Below are 23882 nucleotides of genomic sequence, written 5' to 3'. Positions count from 1 at the left end.
TTTTCTCACCATATGCTCAATAATGCTTTCCAGTTTCTACAAACAGAACCCTAGCTGATTCTACTAAATCTATAGCCTCCTCTTCTTCTCACCAATACCAATCAACATTATCATCCGAAAAAAACACTAGCAATAATGACCTTCTAATTGAAATATTTGTTTGCCTCCATATCAAACATCCAAACACTGCCTTCCTCTCATCTGCAACCCCAACTTCTCCCTCCGCCCAAACCTTATTCCTAGACCCACCTCTGCCCTCATTTTGCTTTTAAAACATAGTCCCAAAAATTTGCGTCAAAAAGGACCAAGAACAGATACTAAATATCAGTTGATTAATCATAATTCCAATCCCTCTCATGTGCTCTTCAAGAGTCTCACGTTTGCACCAGGGACCATTGTCCTACAATCTTGTAATGGTCTATTGTTATGTGGCCATTTTAATTGGCACAACCCTAATCACCCCTGTTTCATTTTCAATCCCATTACCAAGCGACACACTAAGTTTCCTCACATCATTGGAAGTTCTACAACTTCGATTTTGGTATTAACTTGGTATTTGATCCTTTAAAGTCACCTCATTACAAAGTCATTTGTGTCAGAAGTTGAGATTCTTTGGTTGAGGGCCATTATCAAATAGAGTTCTACTCATCAGAAAGAAATGGATTGGCACGGTGCCCTTCATTGGATATTAATTTTCTTGGTGCTTCTTTCTGTTTCAACGTTGGTGAAGAGACACTACAGAAAATGCCAATGCCTCACTTTCCTGATGGATTTATTTTGAGGAAATTCTTCTACTTTGGAGAGTCTCGGGGTCATTTGCATCTGATTAAGGTTTATTGTCCATGTACTATGTTTAATGTTCATGAGATGCTGAGAGATTATTCTGGGTGGTTTGTGAAGTATCATGTTGATCTCAGAGAGGTTGTAACCGCTTATCCTGAGATGGCTATAAGCAATTGTTATTCAACGGACTTGTATAATTATCGGTATTCTATACTATGTGTTGCAAGGGAAGAGAATGATGAGGACTCGTATATGGTGCTGCATGTTCCAAGTAAAGCAGTATGTAAACTTTCAAGGAGCTTCGTGATTTTTCTCCTGCCATTGTTTGTAGCAGGACTAAGTTTCATAATGTATTAGAATTTTGAACTAAGGCTAACTTACATAATTTATTAGAACGAAAATCTGGATGGTTTGATGCTTTTCAATACACACAGAGTATCGTATGTGTTTGATAATGTTTCTATTCACATTAGTTCTAGGCATTACGGTGTAGAGGTTTTCAGGCCATGAATTTCAGTATGTATTTATAATGGTGGTAATTATAAATGTAATAGACAGTTTGAATCATGCTTAATTTCTTTTAGTTGATAAACTTAGCCGGAAATGTATAGACAGGTTTTAGGCCGGAATTTCAAGGCATTAGATGTTTGATTGTTTTAAAACCCTACCCTTTAAGGCCACGAGTCCAGGGTTGCCCGGTCCGACCAGTTAAATTGGTGGTCTCCAGTGATGCAAAAAGTTTAAAATCTTGCAAACACACACCCCTAAAAATTACGTCAGTCTCTATAAGTTTGAAAATACACCCCTGCGATCTGTTTGCGTTTTGACTTTTTTGGCCAAAATCTAGCTGATTCAGGTGGCCAAAACTCAATTCAACACCACCACCTGAACCACCATTCTCCATTCTACAAAACCCTTCTAACCCCGAAACTTGGTAGGCTCTCGTTCAACGGTCATGACTCGTGTATAATGTCGTGATTAGGTTGATTTGTCTAACCAAATTCCAACTGATTCCAGTATCCAAAATTCAATCAAACATTGTCATCTAAACCACCAATCTCTACTCTACAAAACCCCTCTAACCCAGGAACTTGGTAGCCCCTGTTCGCCGACCATGACTCTCATATTGGGTTAAATTTTCCGATCAAATTCTGGCGTCCAAAATTCAATCCGACACTATCCCTTGAACCAACGGCCTCCACTCTACGAAAACTCTCTAACCCCGGCATTTGATAGCCCCTCGTTCGCCAACTATCAGATTAGGGATTTGGTAAATAGTGAAAAATGATAACCCGAACTGGAGTGGCTGTTGGGTACTAGTTGAACCGGCCTGATCTCTATTTTAAAACAATTAGAAGGTCTCACTGCGACTAATCTTTAACCATAAAGCATGAGCATCGGCATTGCAGAATATTCTGGACCCCTACTCATCTCAATGTTTGAACAAAAGAATGACAAAAGACCCCAACCCCAATTCCATCACTGAAGTTAATTTTTAAACTTCACTGCAACATAAAAAACACAGCCTTTAGAAATTTTGCAGCCCTCGACTTCCCTTATTTTACTTGGTGTTCTTGGAATTTTTAAGCATACCAAGTGTTAGATAAATCGTTGAAGAACCAGAACAAACTCAAGCAAATATTGATCATCTTGTGATAGAAATACTTGTTTGCCTTCTAATCAAATCCTTGCTGTTGCTGAAATTCAAATCTGTACCAAACATTAGCTTTCCCTCATCTCCGAGACTCCAACCCTAACTTTTTTTACTCCGCCTAAACCTTATTGCTAAACCCATCTCCGGTAACCATCTTCACAGTCTTCAGGAATTTTAATCGGAGGAATTGGCATTTCAATTAGTCGCTACCCGTCAACATTGAAATACAGATATAGAAGAAAGTCCCACAGCCATAACCACTCCAAAATACCCAGATATAATAATGCTGTAACTGAAATAATCATCATGCACCAAATCAAACAATTTTATAATGAATGATCAATTTACACATATACCATTCTTGAAGTTCGACCACCAAGCTGGAACAATGTATAAATCCAGGCAAGACAGTAAAATTCTTAAAGCTATAGATATTTCATATAAGTGAGAGTATCTGCTTTGAACTGACTGGATGAGAAAGTAATTAGTAGGAGTGAGGCCAGGGTAAAGACGGAAAGAGATTGTGAATTAGAAACGAGAGGAAACCAGTGCCCAGTTACTGATTTGGATTTGAGAAGAAGAAGAGATTTCAGGATTAAACAAATCAGGATTTCTCTGTCAAGAGATGAAATATTTTTATCAATAAAGAATGAGATTATTATATTACTTTTCAAAATGAACAGATATCGAAACATAAACATGGTGTGCATGTGACATTAACCCTAAAAGTAGAATATCTCAAAGTTCACAATTTTCATTTCTATTGAATCAGCGACAATTAAATAAAAACTTTTACTCACAAAGCCTGATTCCTTTTCCTTTATTATATCTAAACATCCAAAATATTATATCCAATTGACGGATCGAACCTGCAGTAACAAGGAGAAAACAAAAAACTTTTAATCTTACCACCAAATCATAGCTTTAAGAGGAACCTAAAAAATGAACTTAAGACCAACAAAATCAAATAAAAATCATATATTATATACCGTGCATTGATTGGAACCTAACTCGGCTTAGTATCAGATATTATGTGGCAGCCTTTGGTTGCTGTGACAGAAGGAAGGAAGATGATGATCGTACGCAGCCTGTTTCTTCTTCAGCCATCTCGCCAATTTCGGTAAATGTATGAAGACAATTGCAATTGCAATGAAAATGAAAATGAAGATTATATTTATAGCTAGTATCCACATCAAAGCAGAACTGGAATGACCAAGAATTTTGGCATTTGATTTTCCGCCAAAATAGCATAAGTAATGTATAGTATAAGCAACCGGAGAAAAGATAACTTTGGAAAGGGAGTGAGCATAAGGGAAAGAACGCAAGGCCTATACATATTGTGAGAGAGGCGTAACGAGCAGGATGATGTAGAAAACACGTGCTAATTCTCCGGATACTATGCCTTTAATTTGAAACGGTCTTGTTTCATGGCCAGTGGCTATAGCTATAATAATACTCAAATTATTGAATTTCTGGTTATTTCATTGTTGCTACTACATTGTCCATCGAAGTACAATAAGAGCTTAATCATCGTTAAGTTTTGTTGATACTTGATTTTGACACCAACCATTCACACGTGCAAAGTACTAAGCAGACTAAGAAATTACACGTGATGAATTCAAGAGATTTGAAGGTGATACCGAAACGTAAATAAAAGATTGGCAAGAAGAGTTTTTATAGTGGTTTAAATGCTTAAAAGCGAATCCTACGTCCACTGTGATTATATTAATAAGGGGTTACAGTCAGGTAGCACTCGGCGAGCTGAGTTACAATAGCGAGAATGAATGGGTAGAGGGAGAGAGAGAGAGTTTTAGATGGTGAATGTGCCAATCCTATAAAATGGAGGAGAGCCCTCTATTTATAGTGGGAGGATCCAAGATAGCAATCCTGATTCTTCGTGCGGGCAAGTGTGGTACAATTCGTAACCCGCTTCCCATTGGTTGCCTGTACTAGAGATATCCTTAAATCACGTACAGCTTCAGTAGGTGGACAACTTCTAGCCACTCATAAGCTTGGCGTTCACCTGCCTTACTGACGATGGCCTTACCTTTTTGGTCCTTGCGGGACGTGGCTGCATCTTGGCGTAAAAAAACCTTCTTGAATTCTGATTGGTTCTTGTTGATGCATGCTTATGCCAGCCTTGGTTCTTGGGCATAACAGAAGCCTTCTAGTTTTTAAGGTTTAAGGATTAAGCCTTAAGAACTTTATGATTATGCCGCAACTTGGGTTGTCCCAGATGATGCTTGGTCGAACCGAACGAGCTACATGGATCCTTGAGAGTTGTACTAAGCGACTTAATGTAGCTCTTTTTTTTTTTTTTTTTATGGCAGGTTCAGCGACCTGACTCAGATAGCGATCAGTGCCTTATCAGTATGTCCTGAGCCCTGACTTTATCATGCGTCCTGAGAAAGTCTTATCACCTCTTTTATCAAAAGTGAGAAGTCGCACTACCTTGAGATCAACGTGCAGAGAAGAGTGTTAATTCGAACGACCTCTTCAAATGTTATCTGTTGCACGTGACAGTTCATCTAACCAATAAAATATGTCAGGAAACGACCCGGTTGCGCAGCGGAAAACAAAAATTTACAACCATGGATCGTTCCTTAGAACCCAAAATCAGGGCATAGAAAATTACAGTTTATATTTATAAGAATCTACAAAAAAATAAATCCAAAGGTTTAGATTCATACCCACGTTTGGAGGCTCCACCAATGTTGTCTCTGAACGTGTTTGCTACCGATCCAAGTGTAGGATCGAACCAAGAAGTCCACACGAAGACAACCACCAAGAACCAAGGAGGGATTTGCTAGATCCTCCTTGGCCTTAAGAAATCAAGAAGAAGATCAGTATTTGATTTTTCAATCAAACAGTGAGATTGGCGTGAGAGAGTGTATAAGGGGCTGCTGTGTTTTCTTTTAAAATTTAAGAATGAATCACACACTATTCTTTTTATAGGCAAACCAAGTTGCCCTATTCCCACATGGAATGGGCTTGGGCTCCAACCCAAACACCCCATGTTGCCAAACACTCCCAATTTGATATTTTAATTTAATTCATCATTATCTTAATTAAAATCAATTAATATTTAATTAACATTTAACAATAATGATGATTTAATTAAATATGTGCGAACACACATTTAACCGTAATTTCACTTATTTAATTTTTTAACAAATTAAATAATAGGCTACGACCTCAGCAAATTTAATTGCACTGTGAAATTACCAAAATACCCTTTTGCCTAAAAAGACGAAAACGCCCTTCTTTCTTCTTGGCTCTTAAATTATCTTCTATGTGTGTGACCCATAGGCTCCTCATCATACCGGTAGTGTATAGTATCGCGATTAACACCAATTAATCGTCTCACTAATACACAGACCAAGATTGGCCCCTAGCAAGGCATCATGGCCACCCGATAGATTCGGATTCAGCAAAGTAGCTACCTGTCAACGATATGGTTACCGTACAATACGATCCTTTCATCATACGTTATCTCGACGAGACGAAGGCATAGAAATAGTGTCAACCTTCGGTTACTCTCGATATTATATATTCAGTTTCTGGACCAATGACCCGTATTATAATCTGGATAGAGCAACAACTCAATCCCACTGTGGCCACAGTTTTAGTGTCATTGCCATATACTGAATTGCGCCGTGAGATAACTTCTCCCGTACCCGGGAGTGATGAATCCTTTGTCAATCCACCATAGTCTTGATACACTCCTTGATATAGCCAATCACCACCGTACTGACAGCTCTGAATAGAACTGCGTTAGGCTAGTGTCAAACTGTACCAATCGGTGCACAAGGCGCTCCGGTGATCTCAAGTCTAAGGATCACATGCACCACCATTCGTTAGAGGATTTGTTCCATAGACACTGGGGTTACCATCCATATGGAATCCTCTGGTGGGTCAGTCCAGTGAACTTGCTGCGGTATATCCGCCTACAACAAGCACCCATGTGTTGCACCAGGTTGTCACCAAACAACCTTGACAAGTGAGATCAGTCACTGCCTTTCGACAGGGTCGTTCAACACTATGATAGCCTTACCGTATTATCTGTGCCCTTACTTCAGAATAATACTGGGGCTACGGACGTTTCTAGAATGGCCACCATATGTGCTCATAGGGTTCTCACTATCAAGATTTGAAACACTTGATACCCTCGTCACGGTTCTACCATTCTAAGGACATATATCAATACATATTGCAATAATAATGATTTACGCGATATAGAATAAAATGCCTTTTATTATTGATTAATGAACATTATTACAAAGAGTCAATTCCACAATAATTGATTGGCTCTAGGGCATCTACTCTAACAAAATATTCTTGATTCTGACAGTTTTGTCCATTACGCAATAAGTGCCAAGCATGCGCATTTAATGCGTGCCATGCTGAAATGGCATTCTCCTTCAGGGCATTAAGTGCAGATAGGGATGCATTTAATGTGGAGGAGGGTAACCGTGCCGTCGCTTGGTTATTCCAATGGAGGGAAACGTCGATTGGCATTTTTGAAGTGTGAGAGTTACTTTTCTCGCGGATTAGCGACACGTGGTCGCAATCAATGGCGAGGATCGTGTCTCGCCCAAACGCCACCTGCTCAAGAAACCCAACCGACGCCTTTTTGCCTATAAAATCCAAATTTTGTTTTAGATTCGTTGCCACAAACTCTCATTCTTAGAAAAAGAAACGAAGCTCTCGCAACTGTCAACCCACCTTTTTTTCATTGATGCGTACTGTTTGTTACGACAGAAGACTTTTCCCACGCCGTCAGAAGGTAAGAAAAGTTTCTCTCTTGCTCTCTTCCATCGTTCGACATTTCTGTACGACTTGTTTGGCAATGGCGAGTACGGGCTGTCTGGTGGGCCTTCGTAGTTCGTGTCCCCAGATAGTGGTTTTAGTTTTGCTTGAAGACGAGAAGTTTAGGGCACAGATCCTTGGGGGTTCACTCCCAAGAGGTCTTTGAGAGTTTTGCTAGGGTTTTAGAAGGATGTGTTAGGGTTTCCCTTGTCCTTCCACGTCACCGTATGGAATCATCATACGAGGAATAAGCCTTTTCTCTTTTTTTATTATATATTACTATATAATACTTTTTATTATTTTTTATTACGTCGCCCCTTTTCAAACCTTAGGAACAATGGATGCTTTAGTGACCAGGGGAGCCAAAGGCACAAGCTCGCAGGCACCAGCCGCCCAAACGGGTCACATGCCAGAGACCTTATCGGTGATCACCCGAGAGGAGATTCGAAAAGCAGTGGACCAATACACACTTAGCGTGCATGTCTACCATCATAGGAACTGTACGGCTCGAAATCCCCTCGAGGGAAAGGCTGTGATCTCGGAGACAATCTTTAAGTGTGGGGCACTAATACCATTTCATCCCTTCGTAAGGTTGATTCTTGATCATTTCGAGGTCGCGCTAATGCAGTTGACACCCAATGCGTATATGATAGCTATTGCTATGTATATCGCATGTCGCAAAAACGGCTTTGGCGAGCTAATGGCACTGGAGCTCACGTGCTCTTATTATCTGAAGAAGACCAAGGACAAGGATTCCTTCTATCTCTCGAAGCGATCTACGATCGAGGGAGGGATTTTCAATTACCCCAGCAACGTTGGGGCTTATAAAACTAAGTTTTTCTTTTTTGAATACAATGGCGTCTGCTGGTTTAGGGAACCAAGTACGTTCTTCTTTTCCATTTGTGAGCTATTATACCTTTGGTTTTTGTATCTGATGAAACTTTCTGCCTCTTCGCAGGAAATAAGACGACCAGGTTGGGAAATCTAACAGATTACAACCAAATCGTCACGATTGGCCGTCTTCTCGACCATTGTCGCGATGCGAAGCTGCCCGTAACCATTGCCAATTTGAGGAAGTACGGCTTTTTCAACCCAGAAGTATCGTTAGAGTCAGACCGTAAGTATCCTCCACACTAAGAATACTTTTTGGTTGCCTGCGGCAGCATGTACTACTAACATTTTTATGATGTGCAGCGATCATGCCGCCCAAGGTGCCGAGAAAGTTTATGTTCCCCCAACTTGCTCCAACTGAGCCAGTCGAGGCAGTCCCTGGTGATATCCCCACAAGAGGGATAAAAATTGGCACTGAAGGGAGAACACCTCCAAAACGTCATGAAGAAGCTCCTCAGTCTGCAGCTGCTAGCCCCGCAAAGCAGAAAACCGCAGGCTAAAAGACTAAGAAGAGAAAGTAGCTATAGGCAAAAGAATCGAAGTCCGAGTCAGAAGACGTTGGGGTGCAACTTGGGAGTTCACAGTGTTACCAGGCTTTCAGCTCGAGGCGCGTATCGGGCGTCTCAGCGATCCCCGAGAGCTCAAGCCAAATAGAGGGGGAAACCGTGGTCACCCGCAAGAGAGCGAGCAAGCAGCGGGTCGATAAGTTGCCATTTCCTATGGAGGCAGATACACCAGTGTTAGACTCCATGGGGTAACTTTTGGAGCACTTGCAGCCGGTGGTGTACACCCTGCTGGAGTGCCAACTGGCTTCGGCCTTTGAGGAGTTCGTGGCTTCCCGGCCTATGGACTTGCTGACCACTGCTCTTCAGCTGCAAAACCAGGTACGACGATCTGTCCTCATCAAGGACTTCAAACTTGGTTGATTTTTTGGCCTTAATAATTTTCAGAAAAATGGGAGTTAACTTTCGCTTTCTTTCTTTTGCAGACCCTGCTTGCTTTGCACATGGCCCAGTAGAAGGTCAACTTAGACTATGCCGAAGGGATCCACAGCCTGAAAGAGGAGAATGCCAAACTAAAGAAGGATCTTCGAGGATCGGGCAGTGGAGGCAAGGTCGCTCAACCTCCAGGCAAATCAATATCTGCTGGAGAAAAACTCTACCCTTAGTACTCTGGATTTCCAGAAGGCCAAGCTCAAAAGGAGAGGCAAAGAGGTCAAACAGTTCCAGAGAACAGTAGCCAGACTCACCAAAGAGGATGGCGAGAAAGAGAATGAGCTGAAGGCGAACTCGAAGCGTCTCGCGAAGGCAAAGGAAGAGAGAGCTCAACTATGGGAGACCTTCGAGAAGTAGAGAAGAGAGCTGGAAACAGACCTCAAGCTTTCCTGAGGGCAGGTTGCTTCGCTGACTGACCAGATGAAGTGGCAGAATCTTGAGCTTGAAAGGAAAGCCGTCGATTGAGCAATTCAAGCCATTTATGCTTTACGGCCAAGGAACCTGGGAATGGATCTTTTCGACCTCTCATTTGATTATCAAGACATCCTTGCCTCCATGGCCCGAGCTAACGATGAGGTCGGGGGACAAGAACCCACTCCAGAGGATGATTAGCCAGAGGAATGTGTTCTTGAGGATCCAGCGATTGACCTGACAGTCGGCGACCAACTAGGGGATGATGAGGTCGCGCCTACAAATCCTAAAGATGAAGACCAATGATTTGTTTATCTTTTTCTGCTTTTTTGACTCTTTCCTTCTTCGGTTGTTTGCTGTACTTTCGCAAATCATGGATGAAAAGAGTTTGACTTTTACAATTTCGAGTGCTTTACAAGACTAATATTACATCTCATCCAGAAACTTGTAAAAAATATTACAGTAAACAGAATCATGTAAGACATTTATTCAAAGTGAGGAAGAACAATTTCATTCGTAAAGGTTATAAGGAAAACTTTACAAGTAAAAGAGATAGAAGCGCGAGCCTGGAATTACTGATAATAGGGGTAAAGATGCTTGGCATTCCAAGCTCGTGGTACTTCAGAATCGTTAAGCCTCTTGAGGTGATACGTCCTTGGTCATATCACTTTGGTGATGTGGTACGTCCCTTCCCAGTTGGGTCCTAATACCCCCGCGCTTGGTTCCCTTGTACCGAGAATGACTTCTTTTAAGACTAGGTCGTCAACCTGGAAGTCTCTTCTTCTGACCTTGGAGTCGAGGAACCTTTTTGCACGCTATTGGTAAGATGTTATTCTTAACCGAACCTTATCGCGATGTTCTTTCTTCATTGTCCATTTCGTCTAACAGATCTCTTCGAAATGAACCGGTCCCCATTTCTACCGAGATCATTGCTTTGCAACTATATGCTAGTGAGAATGGTGTTTCTGAAGTGGAGGTTCTTGGAGTTGTTCTGTATACCCATAGAACTTTAAGGAGGTCATCGACCCAATTACCCTTGGCAACGCCAAGCTTGACCTTCAAGGTGTGCTTGATGGTTTTGTTAACAGCTTCAACCTGACCGTTGGCTTATGGCCTGGCAACTAAGGCAAACTTTTTGTGGATCTCTAACTCAGCGCAAAACTACTTGAATTCCTCATTGTCAAATTGCTGACCATCATCAGAGATGAGAGTATTGAGGAATTCCATATTGGCACACTATGCTCTTGAAGACAAAGTCCTTAAGCTTCTTGGTAGTGATCGCAGCTAGGGGCTCGGCTTCTGCCCATTTTGTAAAATAATCTACCGCGACCATAGCATACTTAATGCCCCTCTTCCCAATAGGCATAAGCCCAATAAGGTCAATGCCCCATATAGAGAATGGCTAGGGGCTGGTCATTGTAGTCATCTGGTGAGAAGGAGCTCACTAGATGTTCACGAACCGCTGGCACTTGTCACACTTTTTTACAAAGTTGAAAGTGTCTTCTTGAAGCAAAGGCCAATAGTTTCCTTGGCGGACAATCTTATTGGCGAGAGATCGTGCGGTAGTGTGATTACCACAGATCCCTCCATATATCTCTCTCATAATATAATCTGCTTCCTCGTCGGTCACACATCGGAGGAAAGGGGCGCTGAACCCTCACTTGTACAACTGATCCCCGACGAGGGTGTAACGAGTAGCTCTGGTGCGCATGATTTTTGCCTCAATTTTGTCGTTGGGCAGGGTCCCATCTCAAAGATATAGAATGATTGGGATCATCCAATAGCTTGATTCAATTGTGGTCACTGTTGGTTTAGGCGAGCTAATGCTCGGGATTCCTATGTGCCAGACTGTCTGGTACATCCGAGTCAAGCAATGACGCTATTTTTGCCAAGGCGTTCGTGGCAGAGTTACTATCTCTCAAGATTTGCGTGATTTAGTGCTTGAAAGGCTCGAGTGCGACCTTTGCTTTCTTTAGGTAGTTGATCATGTTCTCTTCCTTGGCTTGGTATTCTCCCGAGATTTGATTAACGACCAATTGGGAGTCACTGTAATGCTGATTGCCTCGGATCCCATTTCTCTCACAAATCGCAGACCAGTGACCAATGCTTCATAGTTAGCCTCATTGTTAGTAGCCTGGAACCCGAACAAGAGGATTCCATGAATGCACGTCCCTTCGAAACTGAAGAGGAAAAGACTTACCCCGGCTCTTTTTCTATTCGAGGAATCGTCAACATAGAGGCTCCAAGTTAACAGTTTCTAAGCGGTCTCTTGGACGACCTCGTCGGTTGGTTACTCGAGTCCTCGATCAGTCTGGTATGAGAACTCTGAAATGAAATCGATAACAGTCTACCCTTTAATGGTCATTTTCAGTTTGTAATGCCGATCAAATTGACTCAGTTTCATTGCCCACTTAAACAACTTACCTGAAGCCTTTGACTTTTGAAGGACTTGTCTGAACGGGTAGCTAGTCAAAACATAGATTGTATGGGTATGGAAGTAAGGTCGCAACTTTTTGGAGGCAATCAGCAGGGCATAAGCTAACACTCTCCATTTCTGGGTATCGCATTTTGGCATCTAACAGTCACTTGCTTATGTAATATACTAGCCGCTGAACTCTGCCTTCTTCCCGGATGAGGGCAGCGCTGATCGCATGCTAGGAGACAGATAGGTATAGGAGTAAAACTTCCTTAGGAAGAGGCTTGGATAGGAGAGGTAGTCTTCCGAGGTGTTCTTTTATACTCTAAAAAGTCTGCTCGCACTTTGGAGTCCATTCGAATTTCTTGTTAGCCCTAAGCATATTGAAAAATGGCAAGCAATGATTTATTGCCCTCGATATGAAGCAGCTTAGAGCTACTATCTTGCCATTCAGACTCTAAACTTGTTTCTTGTTGGTGGGGCTTTTCATATCAAGGAGAGCTTGGATCTTTTCGAGGTTGATTTCGACTCCCTATTGGTTAACCATGTATCCCAGGAACTTTTCCGAGGATACCCCGAATGAGCATTTGAGAAGGTTGAGCTTCATCTTGTACTTTCGGAGCACGTCGAACATTTCGGCAAGATGCGCTATGTGATCTGAGGTAACATGCGACTTAACTAGCATGTCATCAATATAGACTTCCATTGTTTTGCCGATCTATTTGGAAAACATACAGTTAACCAACTGTTGGGAAGTTGCCCCAGCGTTCTTCAAGCCGAAGGGCATGACCTTGTAACAATACAATCCCCGATCTGTAATGAACGAGGTATGCTCTTCATCTGACGCGTACATCAGGATTTAATTATATCCTAAGTAGGCATCCATAAAGCTCAGTAACTCATGCCCAGAAGTGGCGTCAACGAGCTGGTCGATCCTTGGCAAGGGAAAGCTATCCTTCGGACAAGCTTTATTGAGGTCGGTGAAGTTGACGCAAGTCCGCCATTTGTCGTTGGGTTTCTTTACTAAGACCGGGTTGGCAACCCAGCTCGGGTAAAGTGCCTCTCAAATGGACCCGATCAAGAGGAGCTTATCCACCTCACTTTTCAGGGCGGCATAGCGTTCAGGGTCCATTGCTCTTCTCTTCTGGTGGACTGGCTTGACTGAACTATCAATGTTTAGGGCATGGCATATTATGTTCAGGTTGATCCCGACCATATCAGTGTGGATCCATGCAAAAACATCAACATTTTTTCTGGGGAAGCTCGTCAGGTTTTCAGTGAGCTGCGAGTTGAGATTACTCCCAATTCTTAACACTTTGGTCGACTCGCATTCATCGACTGACACCTCAGACATGTCCTTAACTGGCCTGCTATGAGAACAGTCCTAGATGCGAGGATCCATGTTATCCTCGACTGATCCAGGTCATGGCCCGATCCTATTGATTGCCATGGCGTGTTTGGGGGCACCCACTGGCTTCCCATTTCCCTTGCACGCCATCTAGACTACCCTTATGTAGCATTCGGAGATTCTCGTTGGGATCTTTACACTTCTCTGATCCCCGTTGGGGTGGGAAACTTTATTTTCAAATGGTAGATAGAGGTGACAACCTTGAAATTTCATAGTAGAGGTTGTCCCAAGATGTCGTTGAAGGCGGACGGACAATCTACCACCAAGAACTCTGTCACCTTTGTCACTTCATTGGTTTCTCCCAACGTGATGGGAAGTGCAATCGTTCCCTTGGGAATCAGGTGATTCTTGGTAAAACCGTAGAGGGGGAAGGAGGCATGCTTCAGGTCTACCTCGTCCAGTTGCATTCTTTCGAGGCTTGCTGGAACAGGATATTCACAGCGCTCCTATTATCGACCAGCATTCTGTGGACCTCACACTAGCCTATTTCAGGTGCGATGATGAGTGCATCGTCGTGGGGATGATGTAATCACATTGCGTCTTTTTCAGAGAAGGTAATTTCTTCTTCCTTGCGGATCTTAGCAGGTCGTAGCTCCGTGCTCATTACACTCAAGGGGTCATGGCGAGCTTCTCGGGCATACCTTTCTTGGGCACCTTGAGAGTTCCCCGCAAGGTAGGACCCTCCGAAAATGATCCCTACACAGTAAAGCCCCTTGTGACCATGGCGTCTTTTCCCCTATTCCTCTAGATCTTTTTCCCGAATAGGAGTCGGACCGTCAACATACTCCTTGAAGTGTCCCTGTTTGATAAAGTCTTTGATTACTTGCTTGAGAGCCCGACATTCATCAGTGTGATGTCCATTGTCCTGGTGATAGCGACAGTACTTTTTGCTATTCCTGGCTGACTCTTGTCACAATTCTCCGATAGTACTTCATAGGCTCCAGTTCTTCGAGCAGGCTAGCCTCCTCTGATTTATCTAGAATTGTTGATACTAAGGCATTCAAATGAGTGTACTGACTTTTGTCGCGATCGCGACAAGGAACTGGGCGTAAGATTTTTTGGGCTCGAATCACTGTTTCTTCCCTTTTCGTTGATCGTCATTAGCCTAACTGCGATCAGCCCTTCTACTCTTCTTCCCCTGACTGGGAGCACTTGTTGACGGACTGGGGTTGTGGCGATTGAGAGCAACCACAAAATTTTCTATTCGGAGATACTTTTCGGTGAGGTTGTAGAAACGATAAGGGAAACGTCATCCTCTGACTGTAGCTCTTTCCATAAGTCAATCTGGGGGCGAACCCCTATGATAATGAGAGTTCAGACGGGCTCTTCAAGAGTGTGAGCCACTTTGTGGAGTTCGCGGTGAAACCTATCTATATAAGATTAGAAGGACTTATCCCTTTCCTGTTGTATATTGCTCAGATAGCTCAGCGGCATTGAGAACTTCCTGTTTTCCTAGAAGTGCCTTAAGAATAACGAGCTCATTTGTTGCCATGAGCTTATTGTCCCTGCGGGGAGCGACCTGAACCAGCGCTTGGCATGGGCGGTTAATGTCACTGCTTAGCAGTAACATTTGGCCAAGTTGGAGACTTGGTAGAGTTCCATAAGGTAATTGAACTTGTAGAGGTGGTCCTGCGGATTAGAAATTCTATCAAATGCCCGCATGTTGGGCATCCTGAATCTCGACAAGAGAGGAGCAGCTAGTGCTGCAGGAGAGAAATGAGACGCTTCAGCAACTTTACCTTGTTCGTTCTACTGAGCCTTGAGCTGATCCAATTGTCATTGCAACTTCTCGATCTAAGATAGCAAAGCTATCAGGAGATTACTTTCTGTAACATGGGTTCGATCCTCATAGTTGCGATTGAGGAAGGACTGAATGTCGGGCCCTTCCGCTACTCGGCCAAAAGCTCTGGTATGCCCTGACACGCACTGGCTAGAGTCATGTGAGGGTAACAAATGGCTCGGGAAATTTTCCTGACCATCGCAATGGTTAGAACCGACCCACAGACAGGGTTCCCCTAACGGCGGTGGTTGGAACCATTACCTTGAGGAGGCTGGGAGTTCCCCCGGCTTGCACTTTTACGGGTGTACCCATACGACATGGCGTGGGATGGCTCAGGCTATGAAATGTCACCAAGTCGCAATGCCACAGGTATTCTACCCGCTGCGAGACCTATGTTCGCTAGCCCCTCGGAGCCTCATAGTTCACTGGTCGCCACTTGTTTCCCCTTACTTTTGGTGGTGCACATACCTGGAAAGGTAATACGTTACAATTTCAACGATAGGAGTTTCAAGAAGATTTATGATTTTGTTACAAATGAATTTGAATTTGAGAGTCCTTTTGATGAAGGTTATATAACTGGAGTCGAATTTGCACGAATCAATGCTTTTCAACACAGAAAGTCTTGCATGCGTTTGATGATATTTCTGTTCATAAGTATGCCACTCTCAGGTCTTAAATTTCAATATATATGTTCATGATGATGACTAATACAGATTATTATTATGACTCAATTCTTCTAGGTCAATTAGAAAGCAGTTTGCTTTGATTCGCTTAGTTCCTTGGCTTGCAACTTCTAGTTGAGCAGTTTAAATTTCAATTACAGAACAGGTCCAGCTAATAAACATCAAGTTGGTTTCTCAGAATGCTGTGTTCATCTCAATATTTTATTGGATGTGTGATGGTGATATTAGGACGTATGGTTTTGCTGTATGCTGTCACAATGTTAGCCTACACATCTCTAAATATTGCCATTGCTTCTGTGGGAACATTGCATAATATTTTATTGTGATTATAAAAACCCTGTTGAATCCCAGCAGTCTTTTGAACTATATAAAACGCGAAGGTCATTAAACAAATTAATAATGTTGCTAAGCAAAATTTGCAATTATTATTGTTTTAAGTTTTAATACCACAATCTAACTCACTATTCGAAATTCCTAAACAGAACATTAACAACCATTTTGCACCCCAGCATTATTTGAGTTGGTTGGTATTGCCTGCGGGATTCCCACATGGGGATAGCTTCTCTAATCTCTAATGGCATTATGATCTAACTATGGCATGTCTTTTTTTTCTGGTATTGGTTAATAATTACAGATGTTTATGTTCAATTTGATTCATGATGCACTTCTCATGGCATTAGAGGAAGCATTTTAACCTCAGGAATATCGTTTCTTGTTACTGAAGTCAGAAGTTGTCATGAGAAATTAATGTTTGAAAAACACTCATTAAACAAGATTATGCTTCAAAGTAGTGAGTTTCTTTGCAATATTGTTATTTTAAATAAGAGCATCAATATTTTCTGCGGAATCTGGTGATGGGTTTCCTTCGCCTGAAGCCATATTTAAGAATTTTATTTTGTATCTTGCCTCTAATTATATTCTATAAGCTCTATTGTACAAAGCTTTTATAAGCCATGAGTTCTTTTTCGAGAAGCCCTGCCAAATATGGTATAATATATTGCCTCTATATATAACTATGTGACTCTTTTAAAATATAAATTTTAACTATTATAAAGTATAATATATTGAAAAGTTTGGATTGTATATTCAAGTAGAGATCAGTAATGATACGATAATTTTTTTTTTTTTTTTTAATTTTAACCTCATCGATGGCAAATTAAGTTTAAAAACTAAATATTCAAACAAATTAGAAAATAATCAAAAAGTAAATTTAATTATTTTCCCAAAAGAAAATTGAGTAATAAAACTATAAATGTTATAATTTGTACAATGAACTATAAATAATTATTTAAAATAAACTAGATAAAAAGAAAAAGAAATATGAATTCAATTATTTTTAACAAAATAAATTATAATTAAAATATATATTATAATAACAAAATCCATTACACTTTTACACAGCTAATTCTGAACGTTGCTTCTCTAATGCGGCTAATGCCATTCAACTTTTACTTGGTCGCTATGTTTTTGTAAGAGGTAAGGTAACCCTGATCAGAAAAAAGTAGAATATTGACCCTTGACAGCTGAAATGATTTGGTAGAGGAGGATTGTTCGGTTTTATATATGAATCTCGACAAAATATAAAAGAAAACGTTGACCAAAGATTCGCTTTCCGTTGTTTTGTGAAATTTCTTGCTGCCCAAACTTTCTGACACGCCCAGGTGAAGAACAAAGCCATAAGAATCTTTTCCACTCTTCCACAAATGAAAACCAGGCTGAAGTTGTACAACATAACCTCTGAATTCGGCTACTCTTTTTCCACCATGAAAACAAGCTCAGTCTCAACTATCACCACCTCCTTCTCTTCCCAACACCAAGCATCAATGTCAGCAGAAATAATTGCAAACAATGATGATCTTTTAACGGAAATACTTCTTTGCCTTCCACTCAAATCTTTGGTGAAATTCAAATCTGTATCCAAACACTGGCTGTCCCTCATCTCCAATCCCAACTTTTCACTCCGCTTCAGCCTTATCCCTCAACCCATCACTGGCCTCTTTATGCGCGGCCTTAGCTGTAAAGAATATTATTTCATCAATCTTAGCTCTAGTCCTTCTCCCGCTCCCTTTAAATATCTCACTTTGGGTAATAACCCATCAGATTTCGAGATCACCATCAGGCAATCTTGCAATGGTCTATTATTATGTAGCAGGTCTAATAGCAAAAAACCCGATGACCACTATGTTTACAACCCCACCACACAGGAATACACTATGCTTCCTCCACCCCCTCTTGATACTGGAGTCTGTTATTTTGGTTTTAATTTAGCATTTGATCCTTTAAAATCACCCCATTACACAATCATTTGTGTGAAAAATTGTAATAATTTTGAAGATGACAGTTATCAGATAGATATTTTCTCATCGAAAAAGCGGACATGGAGACTATCAAGAGCTACTTTCATTGTTTCATATTATGCAAGTTTCACGGATGGTGTCTATTGGAACGGTTACATTCACTGGATTAATGAGCAGGACCCGTCTTTACATTTCAACATTGATAAAGAGGAAGTACAAGAAATGCCCGTGCCTCCTATTCCTGATGGACAATACTGGAGGAGTTTTTATTACTTGGGAGTTTCTCGAGACCATTTGCATCTTATTGAGAATTATGCTCCCTGTGCTGCTCTGTTTAATGTTTATGAAATGGAGAATGATTACTCTGGGTGGTTCATAAAGTATCGCGTTGACCTTCGTCAAGCTGCAACAACATTTCCTGAGATGATTAGGAGCCATATTAATCCAGAGCACATTCAACACTATAAAATTTCGACAATATATGTTGTGAGGGAAGAAAATGAGGAGGAATCTTATTTGGTGGTGCACATACCTGGAAAGGTATTACGTTACAATTTCAACGATAAGAGTTTCAAGAAGATTTATGATTTTGTTAAAAATGAATTTGAATGTGAGAGTCCTTTTGGTGAAGCTTATGTAACTGCAGTCGAATTTGCACGAATCCGTGCTTTTCAACACAGAGAAAGTCTTGCTTGGGTTTAACGACGTTGCTGCTCATAAGCCTGCAACTCTTACCTAGTGAATTCAGATCTAGAATTTCAATATATATGTTCATGATGATGAATAATGCAGATTTTTATTTATAACTCAATTCTTATTAAACATCAAAGTATCTCAGAATGCTGTGTTCATCTTCAAAATTTATTTGATGTGTGATAGGAACGGATAGAAAATGGGTTAGGTAGTGGGCTTTTGATAATAATTGGGCTGGACAATAGTCTTTCATGGGCTTGGGTTCTCTTTGGAAAATTGGCTTACCAAGCCTTTATCAAGCCTTTATAAACCTCATGTGGGATCCTAATAATGTGTCATTGTAATATTAGGACGATTGGTTTAATCAATAGTGCTGCTGTCAAAATGATAGCCTACACATCCCTAAATATTGTCATTGCTCCTGCGGGAGCATTTTGCAAAATATTTTTACCGTAATTGTAAAAACCCTATTGAATCCCAGCTGTCTCTTCAGAGTTGAACTACATAAAACATCGATTCCTTATGAAAATAGTTGGATGAAGCTCATTACACAAATCATATGGTTGCTAAGCAAAATTTGCAATTAATTATTGTTTTAACACCAACACTCTTAACTCACGAAATTCCTAAACAGAACAAATGTAACAAGTAAAATAAGGGATTTATCATTTTGACTTCCATTTTGCACCCCATCATTATTTGAGCCGGTTCGTATTGCCGACGGGATTCCCACACAGCGTGTCTTTTTTTCTTGTATTGGTTAATAATTCAAAATGTTTATATTCAATACGAATCATGTTGTGCGGTCAATCAGGAAAAGATAATTCCCTATTAAGAGAGAAGATGTTTAAATTTGCTCAATTTGGAAGGAAGATATTCAGATTGACTTAGACTCCAACTAAGGTAGCCGAAGATCATGCAATTTCCTAATTCTACGTATTTGAATCTTATTTCAACTCTATCATGTAAATGGGTGTTATATAAACTTATCATAACTTGTTTGTAGGAGAGCTGAGCAATTGTTGTGAGCAAATTTTCCTAGAAATTATACTGTTCTTTGTAAGCTCTCAAAAATAATAAGATAATAGTGGACGTTGGCTCAAGTTCTAACTTACTGAACCACTTCAAAAATTGTCTTGTATTCTTATTTATGATTCTTTATTTTTTGTTCATTGCTAATATTCATTAAATCACGCACAAGATTTTGAGGGCATTGTTCTGTTGCAAAAAATCTAAGTGTGGCAATTTGTCGAACACTTGGAGTAGGAAAGTTAACCAAGAATCTTAAGATTAGAACAATTATGTCCTAACCTAAATGATTATAAAATATTAACAATATAAAAAGTAACGATCAAAACAAACAAAACAAATCGACACAGTGACATACATGATTCGGCTAAATGACTTACATCAACGAGCGATAATGATGGTTTAATGATTTGACTATATGAAGAATAAGACACTTTGACACTTATAATAGTCAACTATACAAATTTTCACTCAATCTCAAGCCAAATTCAATGTTTGAGGCTTATCCATCCAAGTCTTCCAAGAGCACAAACCCTAATCTCTCCACATATAAGCTCTCAAAGTCAGTCTACACTTAAATCTCTCTTGACTTTACTTAAACAATTAAACAAACAATATTTATGAAGAAATTATAAGGACAAAGACAATTTTTCCTTTAAAGATAAATTTGACTAAGTTTGAACCAATAAAAAACATGTTCATCTTCAGATTTATTCTATATATATAAGATGAAGTACGTTTCCAGCAAGCAAGATTTTTGTAGAGAATTGACTTGTTCAACTTAATTAAGGTTCTATCTTATGTTGCATTTAGGAAGCAATATCTAAACCGAATCTACAAAACTTAAATAAGAAAGCATTATATTCCCAGTCAATTACAGAAGGTAGAAGTCCTCCTCGTAATACTGGAAAAAGAGTAATCGACATGTTCTCACCCAAGGTTCCAGCTGCCCTGAATTGAGATCAAAGTTGAATAAGCAAAGCATTCCCTCAATTTGGTCAAAGTTGATTAAGAGGCCGACAAAACACGCCTGCCATCTTTGAAGGTGAGTGATTATTTAGAAAAAACCACCAACTTTGAAACTCATGAAACAGATGATGCAGCAAAGTAATAACGAGTTCGCAATGTTTAATTTTTAATAAGAGAGAGTTAATTATTTGCAGTAGCTAGCATCCGATGAAGACATAATAAAGAACTTCGACAGTTTCAGTTTTATTCATTATCTTGCATCAGCATCTGTACATTAATTAATCAGCAACTTGTTTTGGTCAATATACTATGGCGATTGTTAAATAGTTGACGTTGATTTATTTGAAAGAAAATGGAAGCTCAACTGCTCATTAAAGAATTTGATAGAGGACTGGTCAGTTTCGTGATTTTGTCGTAAGAAAACAACTTTAAAAAATTCTATTAAAATAAAAAATAAAAAAAAAAAAAGAATCCTTGACCAAATACGTGCTTTGGGTTGTTGTGTGAACTTAGGTGCTGCAGAATCTTTCATCTAGATAAAGATAAAGAAGGAAGCTATATATAAAGTGAATTTCCATTTCTCCTTCAAATTAACAGAGCTTGAATTTTCCCATGGCCATCTTCTCCACCATGCGCTCAATTAAAACAAAATCAGACATAACCATCACCGCCTCCTCTTCTTTCCGTTTCCGAACATCATCATCAGTTGAAACAGTTGCAAACAATGACGATCTTTTAACGGAAATACTTCATCGCCTTCCGATCAAATCGTTGCTGAAATTCAAGTCTGTATCAAAACATTGGCTGTCCCTTATATCGGATCCTTACTTTCTACTCCGCCTAAGCCCTGTCCCTCAACCCATCACTGGCCTCTTTATGCGTGGCCTCGGCAGTCCAGAATATTATTTCATCAATCTTGGTTCCAGTCCTTCTCCTGCTCCCTTCAAATCTCTCACTTTTGGAAACAACCCATCATCAGATTCAGGGATCACTATCGAGCAATCATGCAATGGTCTATTATTATGCAGTTGTATTAAAGGAAGTGCGGGTCGCCCCGACTATTATGTTTACAACCCCACCACACACCAATACACTATGCTTCCTCCACCCCTTGTTGATAGTAGAAACTCTGGTTTTAATTTAGCATTTGATCCTTCAAAATCACCCCACTACGAAGTCATTTATGTACAAAATTGTCAAAATTTCGAAGATGAAAGTTATAGGATAGAGATTTTCTCATCAAAAACGGGGACATGGAGACTATCTAAAGCTACATACAATGTTCCGGTTTATTTAAGTTACACATTTTATCAGAGTCTAACGAATGGTGTGTTTTGGAAGGGTTCCATATACTGGATTAATGAGCGGTTATGTTTCAACATTGATGAAGAGAAAATGCAGGAAATGCCATTGCTCCCTGCTGTTGAGGGATGGGGCGTGAGGTGCTTCTATTACTTGGGAATTTCTCGAGGCCATTTGCATCTTATTGAGAATTATGGTCCTGCTTTGTTTAATGTTTATGAAATGGAGAATGACTGCTCTGGATGGTTCGTAAAGTATCGCGTTGATCTTCGTCAAGTTGCAACAACATTTCCTGAGATGATTAGGAGCCAAGCTGATCCAGAAGGCTACAACTACTATAAAATTTCGACAATATGTGTTGTAAGGGAAGAAAATGAGGACGATTCATGTTTGGTGGTGCACATACCTGGGAAGGTAATACGTTACAATTTCAAGAATAGGAGTTTCAAGAAGATTTATGATTTTGTTCCAAGTGAATTTGAATTTCAGTGTGATTTTGGAGATGGACGGTACATAACTGGAATCGAATTCGCACGGTTGTATGCTTTTCAATACATAGAAAGTCTTGCTTGTGTTTAGTGATCGTTTCTGCTCAACATATATATATATTCTGCTTTAAAGTGCATAGCCCAATGGCTTCTAAGTTCTTGTCGAGCATCCCAAAATGCTGTCATTGCTTCTGTGGGAACACTCGAAAAATGTTATAGTGTAAATCGAAAAGCCCTTTTGATTTTTGAATCCCACTCAGCTGCCTGGTCAAAGTCGAAGAATATAAAAAATTAATTATTGTTTTAGCATCACAATTTATACCAAATTCTACAATAAAATAAAAGGAAAAATACAGAAGAAGAGATTTATCATAGTAAAAAAGAGATTCACACTATCGACTTTGAATTATAAACTTCCGTTTTCCACCAACTCCCTTCATTATTTCAGTTGGTTGGTATTGGGGAATACCCATGGGTAGACGCTTCCTCATCCCATCCCTGTTTCTCCATTTAAAAGTATCAAATTATCTTAGAAAATGAATATTGTTATGGTTGACCCAAACTGACAGGGATAAAAAAAGTGGAAGCTTCGACAGCTCAAAACGGATTAGATAGAGGACTGGTAAGTACATCAGTAAACAGTTTTGAAGAATCATGTGAAACTGCAAATGAGGAGAAAATTTTTAAAAAAAAAAAAAAAAAAAAAAAATTGACCAAAGACTTGCTTTGGGTTGATCTGTGAACTTGATGCAGAAGAATAAAGCTACAAGTAAATTTCAATTCTCCAGAGAATTAACGAAGCCTGAGATGGTTAGAAGCCATCTTGATGCAGAGGACTTCAACTACTATAAATTTTCGACAGTATGCGTTGTCAGGGAAGAAAATGAGGAGGAATCATTTTTGGTGGTGCACTTACCTGGAAAGATAATACATTACAATTTCGAGAAAAAGAGTTTCAAGAAGATTTATGATTTTGTTCCAAGTGAATGTGAAATTGAGTGTGATTCTGGAGATGGAAGTTACGCTGATAGTAGCACATAGAAAGTCTTGCTTCTGTTTAATGGTGTTTCTGAGGTAATTACGTAATTTGCTATTCTTCTCTTGTGAATTTAGGTAATGAATCTCAACATGTAATACTTGTAGCATCTCATATTGGGGAAAATTCCTTCATGGGGATAGCTTCTCTACTGGCATTTTGATCTGTCCATTCAGCCGCGTGTATTTTTAGTCCTTTCTCAATTCAGTTTACTCCGCCTAAACCTTTTCCCTAAATC

General features: G+C 40.1%; 2 protein-coding genes across 2 annotated transcripts; both read left to right on the top strand.

The window, feature by feature from the left end:
* The first annotated feature begins 17653 nt into the window (after positions 1-17653).
* On the top strand, positions 17654-19117 carry LOC116140513 (F-box protein At5g07610-like). Its single transcript, XM_031426140.1, has 2 exons — positions 17654-18667; positions 18759-19117. The coding sequence occupies exons 1-2, from the start codon at positions 17654-17656 to the stop codon at positions 18765-18767; spliced, it is 1023 nt and encodes a 340-aa protein (XP_031282000.1). The 3' UTR covers positions 18768-19117.
* A 2274-nt stretch (positions 19118-21391) lies between these two features.
* On the top strand, positions 21392-22906 carry LOC116140498 (F-box protein At5g07610-like). Its single transcript, XM_031426125.1, has one exon. The coding sequence runs from the start codon at positions 21431-21433 to the stop codon at positions 22697-22699; it is 1269 nt and encodes a 422-aa protein (XP_031281985.1). The 5' UTR covers positions 21392-21430; the 3' UTR covers positions 22700-22906.
* Positions 22907-23882: the final 976 nt, after the last annotated feature.

Source organism: Pistacia vera, unplaced genomic scaffold (assembly GCF_008641045.1).
Source record: "Pistacia vera cultivar Batoury unplaced genomic scaffold, PisVer_v2 Contig373, whole genome shotgun sequence".
Classification (NCBI taxonomy): Eukaryota; Viridiplantae; Streptophyta; class Magnoliopsida; order Sapindales; family Anacardiaceae; genus Pistacia; species Pistacia vera.
The sequence above is the reverse complement of the archived record's forward strand: the minus strand, read 5'-3'. Positions and strand labels throughout refer to the sequence as shown.

What these genes read in the sequence shown, in the direction of transcription:
- LOC116140513 (XM_031426140.1), top strand. Translation starts at nt 17,654, where the DNA reads ATGTCAGCAGAAATAATTGCAAACAATGATGATCTTTTAACGGAAATA.
- LOC116140498 (XM_031426125.1), top strand. Translation starts at nt 21,431, where the DNA reads ATGGCCATCTTCTCCACCATGCGCTCAATTAAAACAAAATCAGACATA.